A 23,429-nucleotide genomic window follows, 5' to 3' on the forward strand; every position below is an offset into this window, starting at 1 on the left:
TCATGACACAGAGTTTAATTAAAGCCTCCTTCTTTATGCCCTCTTAGTTTGGGGACAGAAGGCTATTATACAGAAATTACCATTAAACCAACAAAACAAGCCACTGCCTTTCTTCTTAACCCTCTAAAGAAGTAGCTGACAAAGCTACAGGCAGAACTGGTCCAGTCTTGTCACACCACAACCCGTTCTGGTGGGATGCCCAAGAACAGAAGACTAAGATCTGATGTTCTGCCTGACAGAGGTGCTTTATCAGTGTCTGACCCAACCGACTGTGCTAGACTTCAAGAACACGACTCATTTAGAAGGCCCTAATCAGTGTCTCTTCCCCTATTCTTTTTTCCTTTCCTCATGTGGCAGCACAAACGTGCTTGACCGAGGACATGAATTCAATGAAATCACCCCCGATATTTTTCTGTTCCTCATTAAGCACTTAGCATCTACTCAAACTATAATGGAGAAGCCCAGGTGCATGTCACAGGGGTACCTTCTGCAGTTGCCATCACACTGAGTAACCCTCATCCCCTGCCTAAGTCTGGTAAAAACAGAGTGGGAAAATTGGTCAGTGCTTTTCAGTAATGGGTCACAGCTGATTCTCGTTTCTTTCCTTGCTCCCTCCCTGCATGTGGCCAAGGAGACCTTGTTGACCCATCCCTTTGTCCACAGCCATCCTCCTGGAGCATGCCCACCCTCTCCTCGTGGCTAGTCCTGGACTTCAGTGGCGTTCTCCTCCCTTCCACAAGGCACGACCCATGCCAGATTGGTGAGGCATTTGCCAAGCTCAGGTCATGGCAGTTCCAGAGAGGGGTTTCTTCCAAGACCTTCAGCAGGCTATCTAAGATCACTTCTTCAACACCCTTCTCTAGAGAGTGCTTTTCACATGCCCTAACCCTACAGGCACCCTCTTCCCTTGGGCAGAGGCAGTGTCTCAGGTCACCTATAGCACATGCCCATACCATGAAGGGCTGAGCCAGGAGACTGTTGACAGCAGGACCACAAAGATACAAGTGAATGTCTGCTTGTGCAATCATACTATCCAAAATAAATACATTTTATGAGATCCTGCAGGGCCAGGAGTGAACGCTCTGCCAACTCGCACACACAGACAGTGAGATTTCATAAAAAAAAAAAAAAGGTTTGTTTTTTTTTCTAAGAATCCATTCTGTTGGGAAAGCAGCCTTTTCCATTAATGGACCAAATCTTGTGTTTAGTGATATTTAAATGAATTACTGTTTTGACATGCTACATTTGGCCAGCAAGCCAAATCCCAGACCAGTGACTCTCCCCACGGTACTTTGGCGGCCCTAAGACAATGAAACCCAGCTGAAGAAACGCGATCAAAATGTCATACGCTCTCTGATTTATTAAATGCAACCCAGATCTAGCTTGTGTCTGGGAAAGAGAGAAATCTCATTCAAATGGCATCAGTGCTCTTTCTCTTAGAGTACCAGACCTGCCAAGGGAAGCAGAAGGAAAGAATTGATCCCAGCAAAGCAAAAGGTTCTGGAGAAGCTACTCCAGTGTGTTGAGTTCACTATTTTGAACCAAGTCACAGCATTTCTGACTCAAAGCCGCGGGGAAAAAGGCAACAGCACAGCGGCCTAAATGAAGAAGACAATCTGGCATTGGTTCCTGAACATCAGTTATTTGGGAGCGTATTTTCATGTTCATACAACAAACCAGGAATTTAAGCCATGGTGCTATATACCCTCACGGAGCCCTCTAACCATGGAATCGACTCCAACTGTTCTGGGTGGAAGCCTTCTGCTCAGCCTTCACCAGACACACTGGTCTGGATGCAAACTTTTCCTGCTGGCAAAAAAAGTAACTGGAACCAATGTGCTCCCACTAAAGGCATTCTTTTCAGCAAATCAGCCTCTTCCAGCAAGAAACAATTTGCTGAAAAGTGTTTGATCAGCTCGCCTGACAAATTAGTTGACTGAATATCAGGGACTATTTCTCAACAGTGGTCGAGGTTAAGGAGTCTTAAGTGTTCTGGAGCCTTAAGTGCTCTGGAGCCCCGCTGTTACATTCCACACATACTCCCACCAAAACCACAGCCGTGCGAAGGCAGTCCTGCAGAGACCTTCGTTCCTAGCCCGGCCTGCAGGCCTGAACCTAAATTACGCCCTGAAACTTCTGAACTTTGCTGTAAACTTCATTTGCGCTTCTGGGAATTAATAAAAAGGGGTTGTGATTTACGGCACGGTGGTTTTGCAGAGCGGTGCTGGAGGATCGAGGTGTATCTCCAGCTGCTGTTCACTGATGGTAGGCAGCTGGGAAGATTTCTTTGTAAAGGTCTTTTATCCAAAAGCATATTTACCAACACCACCGTGGGTTTTTGTCTCCTAGATGCACAAAAACATCAAAGTGAAGACCAAGTTGGAAGGAACTTAAGATGGAATCTGACCTGGCATAAAGCTTCAAGATGATTAAGGGCAGCCTAAGTTCAGTTTCCCCATGTGTGACTAGGAATCCTGTAGGAACTCTGGTTTTGCAATACACTCATTAATTAGAGTTTATCTGCATACTTCCAATCAAATGACTCTCTCATGCTCAGAGACTAACATTTCTGTATGACCCATAGCTTTTCAAAGGTCTCCTCTTCCATCTGTGTGGTTTAAGACACCATCATGGACAGGACAGCAGGGAAGAGAGACCCACTAATTTCCATATAGAATCATAGAATGGTTTGGGTTGGAAAAGACCTTAAAGACCATCCAGTTCCAACCCCCTGCCCTGGGCAGAGACACCTCCCACCAGACCAGGTTGCTCAAAGCCCCATCCAGCCTGGCCTTGAACCCCTCCAGGATCAAATCAGATCCAATACCATTTTCTTCTCACATGATATTTCTCACAGGGTTAGGAAAAATCCTGGTATTGAAACTCCTTCAGAACATAGTATCTGCTACAGGGGAAGAGCAAGCAGCTGAAAAGGCCATTTACAGTTTGCTAGTTCTAAACACAGTGTGCGCTGATCCCAGCTTTATTTGCTTAAATGTATGTAAAGACGTTTGAGTTTATGCTGCCAGGAGAGAGTCCTCTGGAGGACAGGCAGAGAGGTGGTCACCGTACCCCCTTCCACCCTTTGCTGTGCCCCCACTTCTGGCTGACACTAAGCATCTGCTACTATCAGCCCTTTGCAGGATCCTTTGTCTCTGCCTTTCATGCTCTTCCAGAACAGCGTACAAACTGCTGGAGAACCTGGCCGTAATACTCTTCCATTATTAGCTTTTACACTATCGAAGTATTTTACTTCAATAAAAGGAAATAACTCTAATACCCAGCAGTGTAATCTTGCTCTGCACGGACCTGGAGGTACTTCTGCCCAGTCCACACACCGTCCTTCCTGTGACCCTCATGCCTGCCGAGGTACCCCTGCAGTCCCTCATCTTGCGAAGGGACACTGCATCTCTGCAGGAGGACAGGGGTGCTCTGACGTGGCTCTGGCCCATGGAAGTGCCCCAAAACAGTCAATCCAATCATCCCATCACGCTTAAAAGGCCGGGCCATCAGACACAATCCATCACGTGAGCGTGTCCATTCACACACTGTTTGCTTCACAGCATTCTCTAATTAGGAAACTGCTTCGGCACTGATTGAAGACATTTCAGAAGATTGGTCTTATGAACTGTTTCTTGTAAAGCTCCCAAAATATACCTTCCCTATAGAGAGCACATCTTTAGCAAGATTAGCTGCATTGCGTACCTGAAAGACAGCAAACCCTGTCCCCTCTGCTGCCACCGTCATTGTCATTGGCTGTACAGGGGGAATCTGAAAGAGAGAGGAGTAAAACAGTGTTTTCAAAGTAGTTTCAGGCAGCAGACTTTACAAAACTGTTTCTCGCTTTCTACATTACCTCCTTGGTCTGCAGCAGGAAACGATTCTGAGTATCGATTGAGAACGTTTCTGGTGTTTTCAGAGAAGGTGCTGTCACTGTCACATCCATTGCTGTCCCGCTGGCGGTGGTGAGAGCTGCGAACAGACTCAGGGCTTGCAGAGCCACCACCGTGTCCTGTCAAGAGAAACAAATCCTTTGTGTGAAAGAGAAGCATCTGTGCAGAGAACTCCTGTGTGTGGGAGACGTCTGGGGAGCTCCCGGTCCCTGTGTTGGACCATTTCTGGATTATGCTGGAGTCTTCATGTAGCCACCTCCGCATCTCCATTGGGATCCCACCACAGGAGAGGGGTGGCAGCACAGGACAATGAGATATCTACTGCCACAGCCAACAGAGGACGAGGTGGGAGCCAGCTGAGGACTTTTCCCTCGTGTGCAAGGAGTGTGGAAGACGTGGCACGTGGGCGGACACAACAGTCGGAACCACACACCGCGTGGACTTTGATGGGAATTAATGACACTGCTCTCCTCCCTAGATTTATTTAGTGACTGTGCATTTGATATCCAGTACTGCACAGGAGTTATTTAGGGTACCTTGATTGCTGAAGCAAAAGTTACAGGTCTGAAAAACTATTAATGTTAATTAAAAGAAAAAAAAAAAGCCTGAAATGAGTTTCTAATGGACGCCCGGCAACAATTTCAAAGGGGTTCAGCCCAATTCTTATACTCTGTATTTGATCAAAAAGTGGTGTACAATGGTTTAGCCACTGCAGAATATGCTTATAAGCACATTCTCAGATATATAGATATATAATTCCCTTTTGTTTGTCTTTGTGTGCCAAAGCTGCTGGTATGAGGAACCACCATGGCTGGGACCCCAGCTCCCAGCTTAACATGGTGGGACAGAATGGATGCAACTCATGGGCTACAGGGAGATTTAAGGAGAAAACATTAAACTTTTCCAGTAGGAGGCCAATATTTACCCTGAAAAAATGTCTTTGGTTACCCCTTTGCAGAAGACAAAGCATGCCAATGACTCTGCCCTCCCTCAGACAGCTCAGACACCAGTTCCTGAGGAAGATCTGAGGTTTGGAAGCCAAACTTACAAAACGTCTTTCACATCAAAGTGAAGATGTGACAGCAGCCTGTCACATCTCTAGATCTATCTACCTTATGGACAAAAGGAGCTGCTAGACCTTGTTGGAGAAGCCAATTTTAATCCTCTGAAAGCAGAAATATTCCTACCTTTACCCCAGTTGGGGAAACCACAGAAAACCTCAAAGCACCTCTTCATGGTGAGCTGTTCCACGGGCATGAACTGCAGTGAGCTCTACCCCGACACACAACATCACACCTGCAACTGATTACCTTCCTCCCTATTGCTTAACAATACATTAAGTTTCTAATGTAATAAACTCATGGATGGAAACACTCCAAACATTTATTTTTTTTAAAAAGCAATCTTAGAAGTTAGCAGAAAGTATGGGGTCATTTCCACAAATTAAAAAAGGCATCCAGAGGGACCCTGGAGTAATTTTGAAATCAAAATAGTTTAGACTATGGAAGAGCAAAAGGATTAAATTCATTTCTTAACTTCACCCTCAGGGATAAACGGTGCACTGCTGGATTTTCAAACTTTCAAGTAAAAATGGTTTCTGGAGAATAGAGAAAAGCTTTTTCAACTCATTTAGTGCTTCCATTAGCCTCTTCAAATAACAAGCAAGAATTAACACATTAGGAAAATACTTCTAGTATTTTCAGGGGAACCAGGCTGGTTCTTAAATTGCATTTTATTTAGTGGAACTAATTTCTCTCAGATTAATACCAAGAAACACTTGAAAATAACGCAGGATAGGCTGTACAGCTCGGTACCGAGTACTGTGATGAAATGTGACATTTCACTGTGACCAGCATTTGTAGTTAACTTAAAAGCTAGTTTAAACTAATACAGTCCAAAGTACTATATAAATTTTCTGGATGCCAGCACATCTTACAAGATGTGGTTTCAATAACACGGAAACCTCCTGGAGATAATGAAGATCTTCCAAATTTCATGGCCCATCAAAAATCTCCGCAATAACGAGGACCAAGTACATTATTAAGAGCAAGTGCCAGCAGAGGCTCTGGGTTAAACTGTTCCCCTAAAACCCACTCCCCTTTCCCATCTCAGCTCGCAGCCCCCCAGGAGTCTGAGGACCCACATATGGAAAGAATAGAGAGAGGTTTCTCTCCCTGGAAAGAAAGCAAGCACAGATATTTATCATACCGGCTTGGAAAATCTGATTAATTATTTTTCCATGGGCATCACTTCTTCTTAATTTAAGATCTTTTGTTTTAATATTTTATATAATCAAGGTGACCCTCCAATTCTGTTTTTTGTTATACTTGCCAAAACACTAAATCTGGTGGTCCAGTTCTAAGATGCCAGTATCACAAAGAATGCAAACCTGAACGTAACCAAGGCTGGTGCAGCGAAACAAAATTCAGAAATTATTATGTAAAAAAAACCCAAATGCTCCCTTTTTCGTTTTTCTTTTAAATACACAGTTATTTACACAGAAAGCACAACAGAGCCCCCTGAGAGAAGATATTACCTGAGTAGATGAAAATCCCCCGAGGTGATTTCGTTGTTGACTTAACCATTTCATGACGGGGATGCCCTCCGCCAACCTGTCTTGGTGGAAGTGGGAGAGCAGAGCGTACGCCGCAAGCTCAATATCGATGGACCGGGGCTGCCAGGAAGCAGAAATTTCAGAAGCAGGTGTTACCCAGAAACGAAATTCTCCTGCAAAAGGAACCAACAATAACCTCAGATCCACGGAATGAAGACTTTGGGCCTCTGGGAAAGACTTAAGGGAAACCTCTTAATTAATGCTTATATATGGGATCTAGCGAGGTTCTTTAAAACTGTCTTAATATTTAGGTGAGTGTCCCATAAAGGACTGACTGTATTTCCTCAGCAGGGACTGAATCTAGATACCAAAAAAGCTGGAGTATAAATAGTCCCTTCCATAGATTTCAGTGAACTTTACATTGATCCTTGTGTTCTCAGCCCAAAGTGCTCCCATAAAGGAGCCTTTGTGAAGAGGCTGCGTTGCTTCTGGGGTGCTCCCTTCTCTTCAAGACCAGAGAAGGCTCCTCAGGCTACTCCTGAGGCTCATTCTTGAGTGAAGCCTTCAAAAACAAAGTGATCTTATCCCTTCCCAAAAGCGACTGTCCAAAAGGCCTGACTCAGTAACTACAGAGGGACACCTGGGAATCTGTTTCCAAACGACAACATGAATTCCTTCAGATTTTTCAAGAGGGCAGCTACTATTTTGAGCCCAAAAACTTCAATTTCTTGTATTGCATATGGACTGTTCTTTCTCCAGAATGGGGAACAAAATTCATCCTGCTGAACCTCAGAAGAGGCTAAACATAATGAGATGATTTATCAGAAATCATGCAACAGACCAACAGGTCTCTGTATCGTCTGACAAAGTTCAATCCTTCAACTCTTCATTCCGATGGTGATTTTAACTAAATGCTCCCTCACACCCTCCTGATCTATTCAAACCTGACAAAAATCCATCTGTACCATCGTATGAGAGAGTTGGGCAGTACCTTGCTGTTCTGCTCTCTCGTTCAGCATATTCAGTGCTTCCTTCGCTTTGGTGCTCTTTGCCCAGGACAACACATATGTCACGAGTGCCAAAGTGTAATTATCCGAAATGCCTTCTGCTAATTTATCTTCTAGAAAGTTCGTAGCACTCTTGATGACATAAGCGTGCTGGAAAAGAAGAACATATGGAAGAACGTACAGTGAATAAAATACATATTGAAATATTATAACTTAAATGAAAAATGCTTACGTACACAGAACCATTACTATCACTAAACAACAACAGAGAAATGCTGAAAATCTCTGCCGGAGTCACAGGCACGAATCTCAAGACAAGCCTTTTGATCTGGCACTGCCTTATGAACTTGAGTAATCCCAATGAAATCAACTGGAATGACTTAACATCTCTACAGATAGTTCCCGCCATAAATTTATTTGCAAGTTCTTGGACTAAAGCCATGACAATATTCTTGCTAAAAGCAACAGCCTTTAGATTTTGCAAAGGCACAGAAAATGGAAGGGTCTAACAGCAGAACTTTGTGTTGTCTCGGGTAGATACGGGATGCTTAACAAAATCATCTCTGTTCAGATGTCCCTCTGTGTCCTTAATCTAGCAAGAGCTTGCCAGGGGCTGTGACAATTTATGGAGTGTTCCAGTGACTATGAATTCTGCTGATGAATTCCAGTACCTGTTTATCTGGGAAGCCCAGGAGGGATGACATGATGTAAGCCGTGAGAGTGACCGGGTTGTTGGTGCCTCCTTGAAGATCGCTGTGCAATACTCTCCCAGGCTCCTGAAACTCTCCATTTACCTTCTGGTGCCGGACTATCCATTTAGCTGTGTCCCTCAGGACGTCTTGGTCAATGTCTATGAATGGACGAGCTTGAAGGAAACATCTTAACACAAAAGCTGATAGCCTTGGGGAAAAGGTTAATCAAATACAACAATATTAGCAACATATTGCAGCTTCTTCTCTTTAAGATGGTGCAAAAAGAGCATGATGCATAAATTGTTCTACACACACGTCCCAAGCACAGAGGAAAATACGTACTTCATCCAGACAAGCAAGTAGATTAAGTTTCATCCCTATTAGCAACATATTGCAGCTGCTTCTCTTTAAGATGGTGCAAAAAGACGGTGATGCATAAATTGTTCTACGCACACGTCCCAAGCACAGAGGAAGATACGTGCTTCACCCAGACAAGCAAGTAGATTAAGTTTCATCCCCTCAAAAATGAAGCTACGTCCTTGTTCCTAAAGATCACCCTTTGCAGCTGTTATGTTTCAAAAATAAATACAGAGTAGAGACTCCCAGTCTGATGGCACATGTATATCATTATTCTAATGCTGCTCTCCTGTCTTCTGCTGCCAGGCTGATGTGGCAAAAATCACAGGTTACAAAGCAATGCTGTTATGAGTGTGACGCTAATGATCACAATTATGTAATGATATCGAAACAACCTTTGCTGTTTTATTAATAATAATCCCGAGTTCTGCTTTGATTCCCTTCTTTGCCAAACGTGCATCCGTGTGACCTGTCACTGCACTATTTAACAACCAGAGTTGTCAGCACAGCTAAATTGTCTTCATTTTTCAGTCCATCAATACTGAGTCCGAGGCAAATCCTGCTGATGTCAATGAAAGGTGCTCACTGACTCTGGAGTGACACAGTCGGTGGCCCAGTACCTGGGATGGCTCTGTTTAAAGCAGTGTGTACTGAAATACACGTCAGTGTATTTAACTAACTGAACATGGGTCAGCTGAACAAAGTGCTGGAACTTGTCTCTGTTATTTATCTGGCTTCCACTGTGGTGCTCACTCTGCTTCCCTGGGGGAAATTCAGCACTGAAAGGCTTTTTTGGCTGTATTTACAGTCTCAGAAAAAGGAAGTGTGAGAGAGGTAAATAGGAGAAATTTTTACCATCCATAACTCTGTTCAGCCCTTAGGAAATCACAGAATCACAGAATGGTTTGGGTGGGACACCTCCCACCAGACCAGGTTGCTCCAAGCCCCATCCAGCCTGGCCTTGAACCCCTCCAGGGATGGGGCAGCCACAGCTTCTCTGGGCAACCTGGGCCAGGCTCTCACCACCCTCACAGCAAAGAAGTTCTTCCCCAGATCTCATCTCAGTCTCCCCTCTTTCAGTTTAAAACCATTATCCCTCATCTTATGGCTCCCCTCCCTGATCCAGAGTCCCTCCCCATCTCTCCTGGAGCCCCTTTAGGGACTGGAAGGGGCTTTAAGGTCTCCCCGGAGCCGCCTTTTCTCCAGGCTGAACCCCCAACTCTCTCAGCCTGTCCTCACAGCAGAGGGGCTCCAGCCCTCCCAGCATCTCCATGGCCATCCAACAGGTCCATGACATGGACCATGAAATACCTCAGTCTGAAAATCTGTTTGAAGCGATGATGATAACAGAGCACTAAAAGGTTTCAGTCAACTGCAAGAATAAGTCATTTAATTATTATTCTTCATTCCTTTGAGGAAAGCAACAGAAAAACTTCCAGACCAAGCTATTCCTCTGGCTAAAAAAATTCATCATTCATCTTTCACAAAATTAAAAAGCCTTTCCCTAATAATGGCTTTGACAGCACGTTACCCAGCAGAATGACCTTAGAGTTGGCCTAAACACCTAATGAAAACAAGGCAGAAGGCCAATACAGCTGGAAATTTTTACCAGCTTCAAAAAAAAAATTTTAGTCGCAGGGAAAATATCTAAAATACTCAAATTCCACAGTGAATCTGGCAGAAATACTTACCACGTGCTCCCAGAGGGATCTTCATTTCCAAAGGCACTAAAAGAGCCATCATCCCTCTGGAAAAGCAGCTCTCGCTGGTAGCCTGAAGTGGAAAAGCAGAGACGGGTGTTGAACACTCTCACACAGATTCCAGTACAAAATTTCTGCTGATGTGAAGCGAGGCCCTTCCTAAGGCTGAGAAGGGCAGAACTTAATCTCTTATTTTGCAAAAAATCTCCCAGCTATATATAAAACCACCAAACTGCACAGAAGCTGATGAGAAAGCTGGGGCAGGAACACGGAGGGTCCATCTATGAAAGCACCTGAAGATTTTTTTCAGTATCCAGAAAAAGTAAAGCTTTCTGCTGATGGCTGAACTTCTACAACGAAAGGTCCCCAAGGGCTCACCAGCTCCTCACCACCCTTGCCCAACAGCTGGTGTCAGCACAGAACCAATGTTCGTTAATGATAGAAATGAAGAGCCTCTGATGATACGCCACCCACCGTGGCTTCTGATATCTAAAACCTTCCTTCCCTTACATTTTGCTTGCCATTTGGGTATCCAGAACAATAACCGCATTGATTTATAGCATTTCACAAGACATCTTTTAATCTTTCCCCCCACCTTGTCTTCTCCTCGGCTGTTACAATTAAGAAAGTATATTCCTTAGTCTAGCACCTGGCAGATAAGAGACACAACACTGAACCAGCCAGGCAGAAGGAAAACCCTCAGGCAACACCATCATTAAGTCCTGCAGAAATGAATGAATTTACAAATACGTCCCATGGGGTCCATCCAACCACAACTGCTCCCTGCAAAATGTTCTTACTTTCACTGATCAATCACTCATGTAAGTACCATCCCCAGTATAGACACATGGTGACTGAGTCACAGCCTTAGTCACTGAGGAACAAAGGGCCCAGTCCCTCAATCTAAGGCACCTGGGGGTAAAATGAAATCCCAGTTGAGGTCTCTCTACAAGAGAAGAGGTACAAAGATGTCTGAACAGCTACATTACACCAGTGCACCTCCCCATGGGAACTCCTACCCCAGGTTTAGCTTTTGTCTCTTTATAAGACTTCGAAATTACAATTTCCACTTAAACAGAGGGTTTGTTTTTTTTTTTTAACGGCAGTGGGTAATTACGTGATTAAAACTGGTGAGTCTTTCCCATGCAGACAAATATGTCATCTCACTTAATGATCCTGAGACCCTGGTTCTTTTCTATTTTACAAATATTTCAGCACACTTACTGGTTTGGCTACTATAGTGTTAAAAACATACACCTACGTTCAAAACTCCGGGAACAAGTTAAGTAATACAATGCTTTGTATATAGTGACACTTAATCCTACGATTTTCACTTGCTTTGAAATAACTTTAATAAATCTGTTACTGGGAAACTTCAGAACATTCTGCTGGCCCGGCTCAGGCTGGCCCGGCTCAGGCTGCCCCGAGAGGCAGATTGCTTCCAGGCTGCAGAGCAGCTGCTCACATCACACATCTCTTCCTCCCCCCCTTACTCTGCCATTAAACCATGTAGTAGGAAGGGTTTAAAAAAAAATCATTTAACTGCTTTTGAAAGAAAATTGGGATCTTGATGAAAGGAAAATTTATTTTGAGCTGGGATGAATACGGCTCCCACTGATGGATTTTCAACCTCTGTGCCTCAAGCAGAGGTCAGAAATGTTTGCTCACACACAGTTTTATCACAGGAGAGACAACAATCACCACAGAAAACCATGTAAACTACCTTCTAAACCACAGTTTTTCTCTGAAAATTAACTGTGTGGTTTTTTCTAATCAAACTTGCCCTTGTAAACAAAATTGTTTGCTCCTTAAGTCTGTCAGCCCAGAAGAAAGAGGGGAAAAAAAAAAAAAATGAATTTTTCTTCCATTTTTCATGACACCAACACAGCAGGACATCAGAAACCAAAGGCAGAGTCACAGGTATTCTACACCAGTAAGAGTCCTTAAAAATCTTAACACCTTTTAAGGATACAGACCTTTTCTCATAAATGATACAGCTTTTGATCTAATATCCTCTCTCAGCTGCCTGGTTTTAGTCAGGTATTGCAGAACATAAACGTTTGGAGCAAAATTGATCATATTCTGTTCGCCGCAGCCATACGGCATCTTAATCAGTGACGACAAACCATTGATAGAAGGCCCAAGCAAATCACCTGAAAGACAAAATGCAATGAAAATAAATTAAAGCCTATTGGAAATAAATGCATATCTATCACATACAGGATGGTGTCGTCTAAACTGGGCAAAAATATGAAAATATGATACATTGGAAACGCACTAAACACCACTAATTGGACAGAAAACTGCATTAAACGGGCATTCTGCATCTTCTGGTGAGTTTTGTGTCCACTGTCTCATCTCCTCAGAGATCTTTCCAACTATAGACTAATTTCAAACAGGCACTATTAAAAAAAAAAAAAAAGAAAAAGGCAAAAATATATTTCATCCAGGAAAATGCTTCAGTAACGTTACACATTTGAAACTTTCTATATTTCTTCTCCCACCCACAGCTACCAAAGGCCAGGTGTCACAAGGAACAACAGTCACCAGGTTTTAGGTTTTATTCTGCAGAATTAAAACAGGACACTAATGAACTGCACAGGACCTTCCTTATGAAAACCCAATTCCCTCTCTCAACCTGGAAAAGGACAGTCAATACCATAATAACATAAATTAAATAAATTAAAGGAATAACACACTCCATAATGCCTTCCTATGCTTCATCCAAATGCATGATGATAAGTTACTTTGAATTAATGATTCAACCTATTAATATAGTGATTAAATACAAATTAATGCAGTTCCCCATAAATAAAGCCACACGGCCATATCAGGCAAATTCTTGTCTGGGTCCTTCAGAAGGGACTGTGGGGAAAGCTGTGACAAACCCTCTCAGAGAGGTTGTGGAGTCCCCTTCTTTGGAGATTTTCAAGACCAACCTGGATGCTCCTGAGTAACATGCTCTGACAAGCTCTGGGTGGTCCTGCTTCAGCAGGGGAGTTGGACTAGATGATCTCTATGGTCCCTTCCAACTCTAAAAATTCAGTGAAATTCAGTGAAACCCTGCTGGGGCAGCTCAGGTTATCACACACCAACCTCTCTGACAGAGGCTACTGCTGCTCGTTACTCCTGGCCACTGCTCTGTTCTGAGTTTGTGCTCAGTAGGCAAGAAACTATTTAAAAAAAAAAAAAAAGCCAAAAAAACCCCAAAAAAATACCCCAGACAACACAGCTGAGCAGCAAATAATAAAAGATGGCAGTAGAATAAAACAGCCCTTACCAACAGCAGTGACCTGCACTCTCTCGCTGCCACTTACAACATCGGGTGGAAAAGTGAACTCCAAGGTTTTTGACAGCGCCTGTGGTCTATTCCCAGCTAAATCCAGAAGGACGGTCTGAGAATACGTCTGCTCCAAGCCTTCAGCCTACCAAAATAAAGGCAGGGTTAGTGTCACTCCAGCAGTGTGTGGTTTCAGGACTGGGGCTGACAGAACAGGGGGACCTACACTGCTGCCAGGTGTTTGCCCTGCTTGCTAAAACATCAGGAACCTAAGGTATCATCATCCAAACTGAATGTTTTTCTTACAAAGACCTACCTCCGCTATTTGCATCTCAAGACCATGTGTTAATTATAAAAATTCCCAAAGTCAATGAGGGCACCTCGGATTGCAGTGAGCTCCCTGCTGAGCATTGAGCTCTGTGCCAAGGCCAGAGGTGGGACTTTTCATGATGTGTCCATGGTCCCTGGAGGGGTTCAAGACCAGGCTGGATGAAGCTTTGAGCAACCCGGTCTGGTGGGAGATGTCCCTGACCAGGGCATGAGGTGGGACTGGGAGGGCTTTAAGGTCCCTTCCAACCCAAACCATTCTGTGACTATGTCTGCAATCAATCCTACCCCCTGTCATACAAGGAGGACTTAAACTGCAGTTGGGTACACAACCATGAAGGTTTTGGTTCCTCACGCCTGCAAAATCTCTTGAGAAAAAGCATCCTTGAAGCAGAGAAAATAAATGAGCTTCTTTCCTCAGCCTAGGCCTTCATCCACCAAGCTCTTATCCTCTTCTACACAACTGAACTTCAGCAGAAAGGGCAGTAGGTGGCTGGCTCTGCTTGGAAAGAGCTCCAAGCCCTGTGGGAGAGGGGTCTAAACACCCCTGAGAGAGCTGGGACTGGTCAGACTGGAGAAGAGAGGGCTCAGGGGCATCTCACCAATGTGTATAAATACCTGGGTGTAAAGAAGATGAAGTCAGGCTCTTCCCAGTGGTGCCCAGTAGCAAAATAGGAGGCAAAACACACACATTGAAATAAAGGGACTTCCTTTTAAACATAAAAAAATACTTTTTTTAACTGTGAGGGTGTTCAAACACTGGAATAAGCTTCCCAGAGAGACTGGGAAGTCCCTGTCCTTGGGGATATCAAACCCCTGACTGCACATGGTTCTGAACATCCCGCTGCAGCTGATCCTGTGCCGAGCAGGAGGGTTGGACTGCACCCTTCCACCCTCGGCCACGCTCTGATTCCATCAGCTTAAGCATTTGTTTTAGGACGAGATGTACAAGTGTCTTCCACCTTCCACTGCAACAGAGCCTGACATGAACCAGACTTAGATGTCCGAAGCCAGGCAAGTTTCTGGTTTATCAGAAAGCCTGGGGGCTGAATTACCACCACTAGCAAAACACAGAAACGTTCATGTAAACTAAGGTTTGAGCTAAAGGCAGGTACACCCATCCATAACACAGGTATTTGCTCCACTCCAGATGGAGCGGATGGACGATAACACAGTTATTTGGTCCATAACACCATTATTTGGGCCATAACACAGTTATTTGGTCCATAACACAGTCATCTGGGCCACTCTCCAGATTATTGAGCTGTAGCACCAGGACTGCACTCACACACAAGTAGGTTTCACCCTGCTTTCAGATCCATGTGAGACATGGCCTGTAGAACAGATCTACGTGTTCACTCCTGCAAAAGGATCTAAACGTTTTACAAGGAGAAATTATTTTAAAAGAAGTGTTTTCTACTTCGAGCTACCTGACCTGGAACCAACTTTGCAGAACAAGAGGCAGAGAAGGAAATGGGTTTGCCTTTTTGCTGCATCCTGTTGCCTGCTCTAGGGAACAGTTTCTGTCAGGCCCCAGCCCAGGGGCAGAGCTCACCTTCACCAGAACCTGCTGAACCACAGCATCAGCAGCAGCAGACGACATGGCTGTCACTTTGAGGGGAATCTCTCCCAGCTGCCGTGGCTTGATTGGGAACTGAATGGTTTTCCCATCTTCACTGGGTACGGATACGGACTGCTGGTTTTCCGTGGCATTTATTTCATTGGATGTCAGAATGATTTCAAAAGCCTCGTTCATATCCAGGGTCACTGTGACCTGTCAACACAGTAACATTTGCAGTAAAAAGTGTTAATTTGGAAAAACTGCTTTCATATGCTGCCACCTTTTTGGTGTTCAGAGAAATAGCTTTTTGGTCCACCCACTGGAGAAAATGCCAATGTTCTCACAAGAGAAAAGTGTGGTCTCCATCGGCGATGAAGACCCTGCAGTGTCTATAAAGTTCAAGTACAGACTGTTATTTTACCTCAGCTTCTTCTTTCAAGTAATTAAAGACGTTGACTTCCAAAATGAACTGCTCTCCTCTGACGACAGAGTACGGTAGGTTCAGGAAAATGAAGAAAGGTTGAAAAGCTTCCAGCTGCAAAACAAAGTCAGCAGTGAACCCCTGCAGTGAGTTACTAGCCAGAAGGTGACTACACAGCTTGTCTTCTGACCACTTTGGAATTGAGCTGGCGGAGGATGTTCCCTTGTTCCCTGCAGGTGACACCGTGTGTTGCTGCAGGGCTGGGGCAGAAGCCAAGGATGCTCCTGGTTGTCCCCTCAGCTGCGAGCTGGTGACAGCCCCAGCAGGGCAAGGGCCAATGCAGGCACCTGAAGTGGGACTGAACGCCTGTTGTTCAGCAAGTCTGGAAGCTGTGTCTGCCCTGGGATCCCCTTCAGGCAACGGTGAGCTGCTCTGAGCACACAAGTCACGAGTGACCTGGGATCTGTCCCGTGGAAATGCACACTGGAACACAAAATAACTACCTTTTTCGGATTCTGTAATTCACCAGCACCTTAGAATGATGTTTCTTATTTTGTAAGGCTAATCTCAGCATAAGTTTGTCAGCTATATATCTAAAAATACATCTTTTCTTAATTAAAAGAAAAGCTGCAGAAATACACCAGCAAGCAGTCGCTTTTATCTGTGAACAGAGGTTTTTGGATGAAGTCTTGGCTCTGGGAAGTCAGTGGTAAATTCTCATCAAGCTGAACAGGATCAGAATTTCACTGCTTAGGAACATCTGTAGAATGAGAATGGCTGAAGCATGATATCCTTTATTACTGAAATGTCAACTAAAAATGGTTTTAATTTGGTTTTCAGTAAAAAAATTCTTGCAAGTGTTTTGAGTTTCAGATCCAAACCCCCCTCAGATTTCTCTCTAGCTAGCAAATATTCCAACGTTCTCCTTTTAAAACTTTGAAAAATTGTTTGCTAAAGCTTTCAGTGTCACAAACTTCTTTAGATATTAGACACTAGGGAAGTTCTGCTGGAGAACTTTTGGTTAGTTCTTAGTTGAGGTTTTCTCTATTACCAATTTTCTTTGGGTTTTGGTTTGGGGGGAGAGAGGAATTTTTGGGTTTGTTTTTTTTTTTGCTTTTCTCTAAAACTCTTGCAATACTGAAGTTTTACACATAGAAATATCCTAGTATATTACAGTACAATATGATGGGGTAAAATTATCGATACTGTGCAGTAGAAATGAAATAAAACCAAGATACAAAGCAGTAAAGGACATTAAGAAGGACATTAAGGACACAGATGTCACTTATTTATGTCCTTGTCACAGTTTTCATGCATTTCTTTTATTTTCCTCCCTGTATGGTACCGATTAACATCTCTTACAGCCATAGGGAACCCTGAGCACAACCTAAACATCCTGACAAGGGGGAAGAACTGAGCAGTGCACGTGGGCCATTAGAGTTAAATAATAATAATCTCAACATCTGTTCTACTTGCAGCCTTCTCAGATCTGAGGCTGACAGGCCAAGTATACATTTTCATACAGTTTAGATCAGAAAACTATTCCTCTTTCTGCCCCATCTCTGCCAAGTTGAGCGAAAGAAACTCAAATTGTGATTCCAGTCTCAAAGCAGCTTCAGCCGCAGAATCCAGATGGGGCTCCAAGTTCTGTGGTGGAGTTATGAGGAGGGTGTCCAAAGCACATGTTCTGTGCCTGCTGTAGGAGCCAACTATGGAATCTGGATCTGGATCTTGGTTTGGATTCCAACAGTTGCCCCTCCCCAGGAACTGGAGGGCATGGGAACATCCCCGGGTAACGGGTTGTCTCCAAGCTATGCTCACACTAGTCCTGGCCTCAGGCTGGAAATCCATGACCCAGCACTGCAGGGTTTCAACCTCTCTCATCTTGGTGGGGGCTTCAGTGGAGTTGTCTCCATTAGGAATGTAGTATCTCTAGGGTCCTTACATAATGAATGGAAGGAGGTATATACATACCTTCACAGTATATAAAATACTAGCTAAATGAGACTTCAAAAAGAAATTGCTCTTCTAAACAAGCTGAATAACCCTCTCAGTAACTGTTTCCATGAGTACAGAGTGAGGTGAGGACAACTGCACTCATATGTTGGGAATCTCGGGTTAGAGATTTCACCTTAGGAGTGCTGAATTTAGCTTGAATTACCAAACTCCTCAAACATTTGGAAACACAAAAAGAGCCTCAAGAGACAGGGACGTGGCAGCAAGAAGAATGTCACCCCACTGCTGGCTCTCCCTGGCCACTGTGCTCCTCAAGCCAAGTTACCCAACAAGCAGCACCTAGCTTTAGTCCAAGACTGGTTCTGACAGGGAGATGACAGCAAGGGCAGAATTTAGGCTTTTAGCAATTCTCCCATCCTCCCTCCTGGGGCTGTCAGAGGAGCAGGGCAGTGGCATGAGTCCCTCTCCCATCCCAGACATCTCACCTCCTCTGTGCAAACCCCCCCTGCACGCATAGTCCACCCAGGGAAGGTCCTCTTGGCAGAGGCAAGGAAACATGGAAATACGCTGTCCTCAGGCTGTCATTCAGTCCCTCCTTCTACACATAGAGATTCTGAAGTGAGCACACCCTGAAAGTGCTCTGTTGATACAACTGCTCCAACAGAAACAGGCACCCGAGTGTCCGTGTAATGGCCGAGACACTGATATGAGCAGGAAAGGGGGGACAGATACAGCATCACATAAGTTGTCAGGGATGATGTTTTCTCTACACGTGGTCTCTCAATCATTTTATCAGTACAAGGAGATGGCTGCTGTTAGAACTAAAATACAGCTTCCAGTAATAACCCCCAGTGTTACCAGGATTTAAAGGAGGACTGTCTAGTGCCGTGGTACCTCCACTGGAGTGGTCGTCACTCCAAGCCCGCTGTTCGGAGACATCACAAAAGCACTGGCGACCCAGGAGGTGATGGTATCGGGTACAAGGACCTCCATCGTGGTCTCCATGTTGGACCTGAAGGGCAGAGAAGACTTTCAAAAGCATCCATTTGCAGACATCATTAAAAGTGGACATGAATGTTTAAAAGGCGTCCAAAATTAAGCCCAAACTCTTGGCAGGAAAAGCTGCTGATTCTCTCTTTTTCTTTTCCTAATCATTTAGAAATATTTGTGATGGGTTCAAGATGGTTAAAAAAAACTTAAATTATTTTAAATTACATGAATTGAAGGTAACTACACCGAATCCCACTACATGTCATCAACTTTTACAGATCCTTTAAAACAATCCCAGATGCCGGTTGCTTCCTGACCCTCTCAGCTGTGAAAGAACACGAGGTTTGTGCTCTGTGTCACTGGTCAGATCTCAGTCATTTGGCACTTTGAGCTGCTCCTTCAATTAGGAGCAGTCAGGAACAGATTTCCCTTTCTGGGCACCATCCTCTCCAACCACCATCCTCTCATGTACCATAGAGAAAGAGACTGGGTCTCCCTTTCTGTTATCTCCCCATCTGTAAAAGGAAGAGTTTCCTTTCTCTCCAGGATTTTTAGCTGGTTCCTGTTGAGATTACAAGGCCTTCAGTCAGCTGTTGGCCTGTTTGGGCCATTGCACAACCCTCCTTTGGTGGCCTCCAATCTCAGTCCTGGCCTCTAGGTGGTAGCAGAATATAAATAATACTCCATTTTTAAGCGGTGTTCAGCACGGGTTCAGAATGCTACTAAAACAATGCTACAAAATACCGACGGCAAGTATTAGATTACTTTCCATCTGCTTCTGATCTCATACCTAGTTTTAGTGTCGATCCAAAGCCAAGTCTCTGGAAAATGTGTCCTCACGTAGAGGTTGCTGAAATCAGGAGGCCCGTCCTTAGATACCGGCATATCATCACCGAAACCGTCCTCGATGGGTATCATTCCACCATCTACGAAATAAAAAAGATATTGTCCTACATACAAATATCTTGGTTTAAGAAAAATACAATTAAGAAAAATCCAATTAATACAGTGTTTGGAGTATAATCCATAGCTTTGTTACACATTGGAACACTACTCTGGGACACTAAGAACTCTTGGTTTTTTACTTGCTTATTTTTCTTAAGAATAAAAATAATATCACACAAACTTAAATTTCTCCATGGCCCCTCTGGAGTGTTTATGGATCTGGTATAATGTGGCTACACATGACAAATCACTGCCACATCTATCAACTGACACTGCACATCCAGGCCCAGGAAGTGTCACTCAGGATGGCAGGAAAAAAGAAGTTTTTAAAATACTAGTCATATTAAAATTCATTAAAATACTATTCATATGCATTTTGCCTGTCCTGAAGCTTGGAAACGGTGATGGTTTGCAAGGCTGGATGCAGCACAGTGAGAACAGGGGGCCCTAACCCATGGACCTCCTTCCCCACTCAGTAAATGGTATTTGGCTACGTTTATTTTTATTACTTACAAAGAAAATGTTCCTTATCCTCCTCAAGAACTGCATCAGTGGATACCCAAAGGCTGCATTTCTGGATAAAATTTATACAGCATATCTCAATACAGGACATTCAGGACATCAACAATACTATCTATTTTCTTTTCTTTTCTTTGTTTTTAAGAAAATAAAGTCATCATAATAAAGCAATTATAGAACTAAAACAAGTAATACACAGGAACCAACAAAACTGAGATCATCTGAATCTGAATATTGCCTTAATGGCTGAAAACTTTTCAAAGGGAAGACAGTATCAAGCATAAAGCAATCTGTAATTATGGAAGTATAAACATATTTCTTTGCAGAGTATTTATGCATTGATAGAATTCACAATTCAGAACTTACATAAGCCGTGAAAACAGTACATTGTCCACGGTCACAAACTTTTAAAAGGGCATTTTCTTCTAGCAAGTGACTAAGCAGTAAAAAACCAACAGCTTAGAATTAAAAAAAATAATATATATATACCTGAAAGACCCCAAAAGACCCTCTGACCAGAGGGAAATACTGCACCGTGCTGTATAAATTGAGCTCGTGGAAGACCTAAGACAAGAAAAAGAAAATCATCCAAAGAGTGAAAGCAAACTCTCATTTTTCATGACTCTCACTGCTGTAGACACTGATTCCTAGGGCTGCACCTCAGGCAGCAGCTCGCTTAGCTCTCTCATCCAAGGGAAAAGAATCCTTGACAGGGTGAAGGGACCAGGCTGCAATGCCCTCAGGATTAATGGAAGAGTGACAAAGACTATATAAGCCTAAAAAAGGAACCTACAGCCCACTAATACTCTATTGTCAGCTCTTTCCAATTGTTGGTGCACTAGAGCTTCTGCAAGCAAAGGGAATTCGAAAATATTAATAATTTATTCTGCTCTTCAAAAAATAAAATTCCTTCTTCGTTTTATATCACTAACTTTAAAGAGCACAAAGCACAAATCATTAGGGAGTTTTTCTGACTTTATCTTTCCTGAAAAAGAGAAACTGCTAAGTGTTAACTGAGCAATTTACCAGGTATAAAGCTTACCTTGTAAGTTTACAGTCCCTTGCACTCATGTTGCCAAACTACTTGCAGAAGTAAAAACTACTTGCATAATTAAGGACTAAAAATCCTGCCCCAAAACCCATTACTCATTCAGCATATAAACAGTAACATTTCCATCTTTCACTCGCATAATAATGAAACCCCTTTTTCCCCAAGTACTTACAGAATCTTCTGTTATGTCAGTACTTTCTCCTAGGAGCTTTGTACTTTTATCAACAACCGCGAGTCCAATGACTGACCCTGGCTCTGTCGTACTGATTTTTAGGGAGACCCCCTCAGATGGCTTCACCTTATCTTTGCTCCAAGATATTTTAATCTAGAAAAAAGTAAAAAACAGCACTCGTTTAAATTACACAGTGATATTTACAGCCACTAACAGCTCTGAGGAAGCATTTTCTTAGCTTAATTGGCTATAATTAAGATCCTGGGTTTGCTTTTCCTGGAACCATTGGGGAAGTACCAGGGCATTCCTTTGGCTCTCACCCCCCCAGCTGCTCAGCTCCTTGGGCTGGTGAGGAGTCAGCATCGGGACCTGGGGCCATTCCCCTCAGACCTTACTGTGCAAGTGGCAGCCTCTTGAGCCACGGGGATACACCGGTTTCTGCAGCTGAGGGCAGGGAATGAAACACATCCGCTGTCTATCAGTGCACAATGCATCATACAACTTACTTAGGGAAAGATTATTCTGGACAGCTTCAGCCCCCAGAGGTTACACCTAAATGCTCCATCAGTGAGACTGACACAGAGAAGGGGTCCTCCTTGGGCTCACACTCCACGCGATGTGACCACTGCCTGGCTAAAGGAAGGTCTTCGAAAAGGTTTGTAGTTCCACGCTTAGAGCACTTCTGAGTGTCTTTCCACTACGTTGGCCAAAACAATCTTTGCCTCAGTCATTGACCAAACTATTAAACCCTGAGGAGATGCTGTGTGTCTGCTTATGGGAAAGACACAGGGCTAGCAGAAACATCTTTCAGATATAAAGTAGCCCTACATTTATTGCTGGACCCCAACTGTGCTGGTATTAGCAAAAGTCTTTCCGAGGACTTACACAAACCTCAGATTAGATCCTCAACGAGGGAGGTTTTACATTTCCAACCCCATGATCTAAAACACTGTTTGCCACACAACACACAGGCAAAACCCTGGTCTCAGACTCGAGTTCAATATCGTCACCTTGTCATCCAAAACAGGCTGGACAGGGACGGTGAGAGCATCGTTCACAACCACGCCAAGCTCATCAACGTAGAACACCAGTATGCATGCCAGAGGAGCCCAGGAGTTTTCTGCTGTCAAAGTGAATGTTTTTGCAGCCTTTGTGCCAAAGTCCATAATTTGTTCCTTAGATAACACCTGAAAGGGAAAAATTAAACATTCACTCCTGTTGGTATCTCAATATGCCACAAGCTCTGCAATTCCTTCTACAACTAGCCATTAAAATAAGAGACATACAGCTCTGATTTTTTTTTGGTTGACCAGTTCTATGAGACTTGGTATGGAACATGCGGGAAATGTAATATTTAAATATTAGAAATAGTTTTTCCTAAGTGGTTGACCTGTTCTATGAGACTGGGTATGGAACATGGGGGAAATGTAATATTTAAATATTAGAAATAGATTTTTTTCCTGCTTTAACTCCTGTATCACTATGGACAAGTAAAGAACTATAAGGAGGAGAGCACAGCAGAACAACTGCTAAAAGAAGATAAAAATGCAACAATCACACGCCTGGGCCATGTGGGTCATCTGTAATAGCAGTTGAGTTTGGACCACAATTGTAAAAGCAAATCTCCCAAACCCCCCTACTCACCAGGCTTACAATGTGCACCATGGAGAGTGTGAGCTGGGGCCACCAATGTGTTCCAGCTGGGAAGAGACACTCATTCTGCTACACCAGATCAGAGCCAAAGCTGCCTCCAAACACCCGGGGTTCAGGCCAGAGCACCAACTTCTCCTCTCTGAACCTGCTCCCACTGGACCATCCCACTCTCTCATGAGGACGGAGCCATGAAGGGCAGTTCCCTGCCTCCCTGCATCTACACGATTTTCTAAAAACCTTCTAGAGGGCGCTTCTGGTTTAGAAAACACACAGGAATGCCCACATTTTATATTTTTTACTATGAAAGACTCTTGAAGGAAAAGAACTGCAGTTGTCATCATCCTTAGGGTG

The 23,429-nt window shown here is 43.7% G+C and overlaps 1 protein-coding gene across 1 annotated transcript in view; it reads right to left on the reverse strand.

Moving 5' to 3' along the window:
- CD109 (CD109 molecule) overlaps positions 1-23,429 on the reverse strand; it is a 96,960-nt gene that overhangs the window by 13,713 nt on the left and 59,818 nt on the right. The window contains exons 22-37 of the mRNA XM_014949306.1: positions 22,436-22,612; positions 21,426-21,578; positions 20,692-20,766; positions 20,197-20,257; positions 19,529-19,664; positions 18,643-18,760; positions 15,793-15,906; positions 15,366-15,584; positions 13,484-13,628; positions 12,180-12,356; positions 10,195-10,276; positions 8,126-8,354; positions 7,439-7,604; positions 6,430-6,620; positions 3,857-4,012; positions 3,706-3,771 (exon numbers count right to left, since the gene is read on the reverse strand). Of these exons, the coding sequence (XP_014804792.1) occupies positions 3,706-3,771; positions 3,857-4,012; positions 6,430-6,620; positions 7,439-7,604; positions 8,126-8,354; positions 10,195-10,276; positions 12,180-12,356; positions 13,484-13,628; positions 15,366-15,584; positions 15,793-15,906; positions 18,643-18,760; positions 19,529-19,664; positions 20,197-20,257; positions 20,692-20,766; positions 21,426-21,578; positions 22,436-22,612 (2,265 nt within the window). The remainder of the gene's footprint in view (positions 1-3,705; positions 3,772-3,856; positions 4,013-6,429; positions 6,621-7,438; positions 7,605-8,125; positions 8,355-10,194; positions 10,277-12,179; positions 12,357-13,483; positions 13,629-15,365; positions 15,585-15,792; positions 15,907-18,642; positions 18,761-19,528; positions 19,665-20,196; positions 20,258-20,691; positions 20,767-21,425; positions 21,579-22,435; positions 22,613-23,429) is intronic.

This window comes from Calidris pugnax, unplaced genomic scaffold, assembly GCF_001431845.1.
Source record: "Calidris pugnax isolate Ruff unplaced genomic scaffold, ASM143184v1 scaffold132, whole genome shotgun sequence".
NCBI lineage: Eukaryota > Metazoa > Chordata > Aves > Charadriiformes > Scolopacidae > Calidris > Calidris pugnax.